The sequence below is a fragment of the Peromyscus eremicus genome, chromosome 6, assembly GCF_949786415.1.
Source record: "Peromyscus eremicus chromosome 6, PerEre_H2_v1, whole genome shotgun sequence".
In the NCBI taxonomy this organism is placed as follows: domain Eukaryota; kingdom Metazoa; phylum Chordata; class Mammalia; order Rodentia; family Cricetidae; genus Peromyscus; species Peromyscus eremicus.
Window position 1 is genome coordinate 74,459,405 of NC_081421.1, and position 6,661 is coordinate 74,466,065.

Sequence of the window (6,661 nt, forward strand, 5' to 3'; positions counted from 1 at the left end):
AGTAGGCACTTAAGAAATGGCATGTCGAATAAGGGATGAAGGAGCAACACAGACAAGGAGCTGAGACTGAGCAGTTCTGGCCTGATCCTGGTCGGCGGGCTTAATAAGAAAGCTTCAAGGGGGACGTGAGCTTCCGGGGCAAATGGAGATACACAGGGAAGAGGTCAGGAGGAGGGCTAGAAGGCCCACAGAGGCCATGAATGTTAGCAAACAGGTGCTTAGAATGAAATAGCTAAAGCGGAAAGAGTAGGGAGCGAGCACAGAGGCGTCTCCTAGTAGGAAAATCACAAGAGCTCAGTGCACACAGGAGAGAGCCCCAAAATCATCCATCACAAAAATGGTCACCTTAGAAGGAAGCAGGAGGAAAAGGTCAACATGAGGGGTCAGAAGCTGTCTTGGTGGGGCACCGCCAGGACCTTGGCTAAGACGGGGTGTGGAATGAGTGGGGTGTGGGGCTCCCTCAGAAGGTGGACACAGCTTGAACCTGTGCTTAGGAAAAGCTACAAAACAAAGGGCCAGGGTACAGGTGGAGGTCACAGAACAGACGACCACCAAGCAAGTAGCAGTGACATCAAGATTCTATCCTGGGAGCAAGACCTGAGGGAAGATGATCGTGCTTACCAACACACTCCATTTCCGGATTCAGTGTGTCTGGAGAATGATGGCACACTGGGAGGCTGCCTCCGGCCGGGGTCAGACAGAAGCTGCACCCCGTGAGGTGCCAAGGGGCAGTTTGCAGGCAGCACATCACCAGTTCAGAGAATTGTTGGTGAACCCGCACTAGCCAGTGACTCCCAAAATTCCTTACGTCTCATCAAGGTTGGATGCATGAGTATACTACCACAATTTCCCCAAGCTGTGCTTTTTTTCCTGTGTTGTTGGCTGTGGTTTGTTTGTTTATTTGTTTAGAATGAGAGACGGAATCCAGAGCCTAGCAAAGCTACACAAGCCTTCTTCCACAGAGCTACAACCCTAAAAGTGCTCAAGGGCACTATTTTTAAACTTCTACCTCATGCTACCCTCCTAACTGGTTCATACACAGACTGCAAACTGACCACTCTAGGAAAAGTCATTCACATAAACCACAAAGTGAGTAGCAGATGGGGGTGGTGCCCTGCACAATCTGTGCAGCCATAGGCCATGGCCCTGCTTGACCCGGACACGTAAGCCAATTAAATGGTGTGGACCATCCCCAGCAATGTGCAACAAATACAGAACTTACAAGGGCAGGCGCCTAGCAGGGGAAATTTTAAAAAGCGTGAATCAGAAACCACAGAGGACCACGGGATGCCTTCTGTACATGGGCTGTGGCTGAAGGATTGTGGCTAGATGAGTTCTTGGAGGGAGTCATTTCCAGAAAAGCCCTCAGAGGTAAAGTACCACACTAGCAGCTAGAAAGGCTAGTTTGCAGGCAGCCAGGGCTCATGGGGGCTGGGACAGTGAAGTCCTAATGCCAGCAGGAAGGGGGTGGTGGAGGGAGGCCTCCACTGGGACCCTCAGGCCACCAGAAGTGCAGTAATTTATCCTATATGCAGCTGAGGCCTGGCTGGGATAGACAACACAACACGTGCCCTGCAAAAGACTGAGCTCTGTCTTCTGCAGAGGCTTGGAAGGGAACCTAGGGCTGAGACTGGAATTCCGCTTGTCCTAGATGACACTGATCACAAGGATCCAACCATATAACCGCACTTGGGGATCTGCCTTCCTGTACCATGGCAGGCACTAAATAAATACATCTCGTGGCTGGTTAAGATCACCCTGTGTGTATCTACGTGAAGATGGTGTCTGTGTAAGGAGTGAATGGAAAATGGAGAGAGGGGGGGAAAGCCCAGGAAAGATTCCTAGGGTGGGGGGAGGACATTGGGCCGAACCACGGGAAGGCACCAAGGATTTCGGGAGGGTAGAAGAGAAAGGGGCAGTAACAAGGGAAGTAACAGGTAGAAAAGTTGGGGAAGCAGGGCTCTTGGGTCTTTGTGTATAAATCAGAGCCTAGTCGGCTTCAGGAAAAGCTGGAAGGAAACACTGAGGCACATCTAGCCACAACTAAAATGACAGGGACAGTACACGATTGTCACTGTAACGCTCTGGGCCACCCAGTGACCTTCGTGGAAGGAAGTTGGATTCTCTTGCTCCCCTAGAAAAGCAACTCAGCATGGGCTGACGAGTGCAGAGCGATCCGGACCAGCCGCGGCTATGGCGGGGCACAGCAAAGGCTCATATTTCCGCCCAGCCGTGCACGCGGGCCGGGGCCGCCCGCATCTTCCGGGGCCGGGAGTTCAAGGTGAGCCCGGTTCCCGGCGGCCAACAGGTAGAGAGCGCTGTCGGGGAACCGGCCACGGGCCACTCCCCCGGCACACGTGAGGACCCGGCTCCGCCAGGCCGGGCGGCTCCGGGTACTCCGCGCGCGGGCCCAGGAGGATGTGCACCAGGCTCCCGGCGGCGGCACACCGTTCGCCACCCGGCCGGCGACCCCGCACTCCGGAGCCGGGTCTCCCGGGAGCCGCCCCGGACACCCCGGGCACCCCGGGAGCCCCAGGCCCCGTGCTGCAGCCGCGCCCCCACCCCCAGGACCCCGAGCCCCGCCGCGCCCCACGCGCACTCACCCAGCGACAGGAGCGCCAGCAGCAGGGGCCTCGGCGCCGGGCGCCCCATGCTCAGCCGGCGGGAGCGACTCTCCACCTCCTCCTCCTTCCCCGCCGCCGCTCCTCCTCCTCCTCCTCCAGCTCCGGCTGCTCCAGAGTCGGCTGCTCTGCCGGGCCGCGCGCCTGCTCCGCTCTCCCTGCCGGCCGAGCAAGCCCAGCGCCGGCGCGGACGTGCGCACCTGGCTCGGCGCGGCCCTCCGCCTCCTCCCCTCCCGCCCTCCGCCAGTCGCCGGGCCCCGGAGCCGGCCCCGCCGATCCCAGGGCACAGCCCGACCGCCTCCCGAAAGCAAAAAGGAAGAGCCGTGGCGTCCGCCCGCCCGCGCCTCCCACTCGGCGCTTTGCCAGCAACAAACACAAACTTTCCCAAGCCCCTCCCCGCTCCAGGTAACGGAGGAGGCGTCGGGGCCACCCGCTTAAAGGGGAGGAAATGCCCGAGCCCACCCAGCCTTCCCCTCGGGTCCCCACTCCTCGAGAAACTTTCCTCCGACCTTTAAAAGTTGGCCTGGAAGACTTGTCTGGAAACCTCATCGCCTGAGCCCTATCCCGGGACGTCCGGCATTCCTTCGCTGTGGAATCCCCACGAGTGTCTAGCAGCCAGCAACCCACACGTACACCCTCCGGTCCCCAGCTCAGCATGCCACCCGCCACCTGCTCAGCCCTTGCTAAAAATAATTACTCAGATAGGATTGAAAGAGCTTCAAAGGCAGTGAATTCCCACCCCCCTCATGGTCCAGAGACCTGATGTGCTGGGGAAGAGTTGGCCAGGGACTCTCAGCCACGCATCAGATCCACCAAGGCTCTGGCCTGAGTGTCCACCACCGTGTAGTTGGGTGGGCCTGCCTCCCTCCTGGCCCACCTCCCTCCTCTCCAGGGTCTGTCCCTGTGGTACTAATTAGAACAACTTCCAACAAAGGTACCCATAAAAAAAGAAAAAGAAAACCCACAGCATCCTATTATTAGCTGTAGTGCTCAAATGGTATGTCTGCCACGTGAGACTATATTCATTGCTTTAAGTGGACACGTCTGGGTTTCTATTAAAGACTCTTTTTCCTCCCACAATAGAGTTTTGTGCTTTGGATTTGAATACAAAAGGCTCCACAGTGCTGGGGGAAAAAAAATCAGTGTTCCTTGTTTAAAACTTCACAAGGATGATTCAGACACTCAAAAAGGCTCACTGGTATCCAGTGACCCACCCCCCCTCGCCCCGGCCTTTCATTAATACATGCAAAACAAATCACAGATGTTCCTGGGGAAACTGCCCTCCTTGGTGCAGAACATCGCTCTTGTTCTGATTTCCACAAGTGTTTCTCATTTCTGTTAACTGACATGTGACTAGCCAGGTGTGAAGCCTTCCAAAAGAGACTCTTAAAAATTTATTTCCAGCCAGGCATGGTGGCCTCCACTGCGCTTCGGAGGTAGAGGTAGGACCAGTTCAAGGTCATCCTTGGCTTCAAACAGAGCTCAGGACTAAGCATGCGCTTCATGAGACCCCATTTGGTCACAAGACCTAAATAAACAAAGCCCCGGTGGTTCAACAAGGTGAATTAACTCACTGCCACAGTAACAACAGTTAAGCAGTATTAAAAATGGTAACTTTGGTGTTAAGTATAGTTTACCTCAATAATTTTTCTCTTTTAATTTCAGTCTTGCCACCAAGCCTTTCCCAGGGCTTCCCCACCCACACCCCTGCCCATCATCCCTTTTCCCTCCCCACCCCCTGTTCCTAGTATTTCTGAGGGAAGTTTCATTTTCTTTTGTTTCTCTCCATTCTACCAGTCTTGAATACAAGCCTGATGTTACGTTATGAAATCTGCTGGAAGTAAGGAGAAACGTAAGGCCTGGCTCCTCCAGAAGCTCGGATTTCAGCTCATCAATCTTTCTGCTTTCTTACCACCCAGAATGCTTAACGTCTGGGCTGCACATTTTGTCACTTGATCACAGTGAGCTCAGCACACGATGGATACTGCTTCCCCTTCTGCCTCATAACGTGGGGACCTAAGAGGCTGGCACATTGTCATCGTGCATCCTCACATTGCTGGGAGGACTCCTGTGCTCTTTGTTTAAGACACAAACAAAAAATCTGGAACTTGGAAAGCCCTCTGAGTGCAGAGTCTCTGAGCTAGACCCCAGAACTGCAGCCATGAGTCAGTTCCTGCCCCTGGGGTGTTTATAGTGGGCCCTGTGGCTTAGTGAGTGTGGCAGCAGGTGCAAAGTCCAGTCACGACACACCTAAGGAGTGGTCAGCACCAGAGGCTTACAGAGTTGACAGAAGGATGATTGTGCAGTGAGTCCTACAGACCAGGAGCTTGCTAGATGCGAGGTACACGAGGTTAACAATAAGGGTACACATCTGCTATGGAAGATCCTTCTCTCCTCCCATCCCGGCACCCACGTGTTATTAAACAAATGCACACTTTATAATCGCAGTAATAACTGTGGTGAACAACTGGACTGGTAGGAATGAATGAGACTATCCGGGTAAGGCGAGTGCAAAGGAGACTAAGTGGATGGCTGTCACCTGACTGACTGATTGGCAGCCACTCAACTGTGTCATGAGAATCCACCGATGAGCCATTGATGTAGCAGAAAACAAGCACAAATTAATAACACCAGACACTTGATCCTATTACCACCCTTTGGACTGACTACCAACAGATACAATGTTTCCAACTTAGAAGCCCAGCACCTGCTGCTGAGGCCCATAGTAGCTCCATTCATCTCTGTGGGATCTGATGAGGCTTCGATTCTGATAGACATTTATTTGCCAGTGTGAGTAACTTTCTGCACAGGTAAGCCTCTCGCCCCAGCCAGTGTTCTGTTCAGTTCATGCACAGGCTTGCCTGAAGCAACAAGACGCATTTCTAGTAATCCTCATTAACCCTCCTCCACGCCCAAGGAGGATGAATCCCCGCCCGGGTGTCACTGTGATACAGTGACCATCAAGGGCACCAAGCACCCTTTATTAGCTCTTGATAATGACTATCCGCCTGCAGCTGTGGCCCTTGAATGTCCTACAAAAGACCTCACATTCTCTCCTCTCAAATGGTTTTCCTATTGAAATCTGTCAAAACAAACAAAAGTAACAACAACAACAACAACAAAACACTGTATCATTTAAATTTCAGAATGAAATGTTAAAAGGTTCCAAATAGGTGAATTTGATAATTTTTCTTAAGATTCATCCAGATGTGGTAAGTTTACCCTGTTACTGCCCACAGCCCATGCATTGTATGTATCCAAATTGACCACCAGGGCGGTGGGCCTTAGGAAAAGGAGTGTGTTCTATTGCAACATTTTATCCCATTAGTCACTTTCACTCAAAACTCCCTTCTGTGTCTGAAGGTAACTTCCCCACTGAAATGGAGGGATTACTCATTTAAGAGAAATGTAAGGGTTGGAGCCACGGCTCAGAGGTAGGACACTTGGCTTTGGGTTCATTCTCCAGCAATGAAAAGGTGGGGGTGGGGAGGAAAGGGAGGGGAAGGCAGAAGGAAACATGGAGGGAGAGAGGAAGGAATAGCTGGTTTGTACCCAAGGCTACCCCTTCTGGCCCACATCCAGCCTTCACATCCAGCTGAAGCCAGGAAGAAAGCTTTCTCATCTCTCAGGACAGTCTTTACCCTGCTTATGCCTATAAGAGCTAAGGGGTACAGGGCTGGGAAGAATGGGGTGTGCTCTTCCCTTCCCTTCACCGTTCCCATACCCCCCCACCTATACTGAGGGTCTGAGTGGGACCTGAGTCCCAAGCACTAAGTCTTTAAAATGGTATTTACAGAGTAGACTACACAGACTATAGGGTCATTGGCTAAGAGACAGGATGCCCACTAAAATATGATTTTCAAATAATCAAACAATAACTTTTTAGTATGAATATGCCTATATATACATATATACATATATATATATATATGGGGGGTTCAAGACAGGATTTCTCTGTGTTGTTTTGGTGCCTGTCCTGGATCTTGCTCTGTAGACCAGGCTGGCCTCGAACTCACAGAGATCCACCTGGCTCTGCCTCC

The 6,661-nt window shown here is 52.5% G+C and overlaps 1 protein-coding gene across 1 annotated transcript in view; it reads right to left on the reverse strand.

Moving 5' to 3' along the window:
* The window catches only part of Ptgfrn (prostaglandin F2 receptor inhibitor), a 71,088-nt gene extending 68,291 nt beyond the window's left edge, over nt 1-2,797 (reverse strand). Inside the window, exon 1 of the mRNA XM_059265965.1 lies at nt 2,604-2,797. Within this exon, the coding sequence (XP_059121948.1) occupies nt 2,604-2,652 (49 nt within the window). The 5' untranslated portion in view covers nt 2,653-2,797. The remainder of the gene's footprint in view (nt 1-2,603) is intronic.
* Between the last annotated feature and the right edge of the window lie 3,864 nt (nt 2,798-6,661).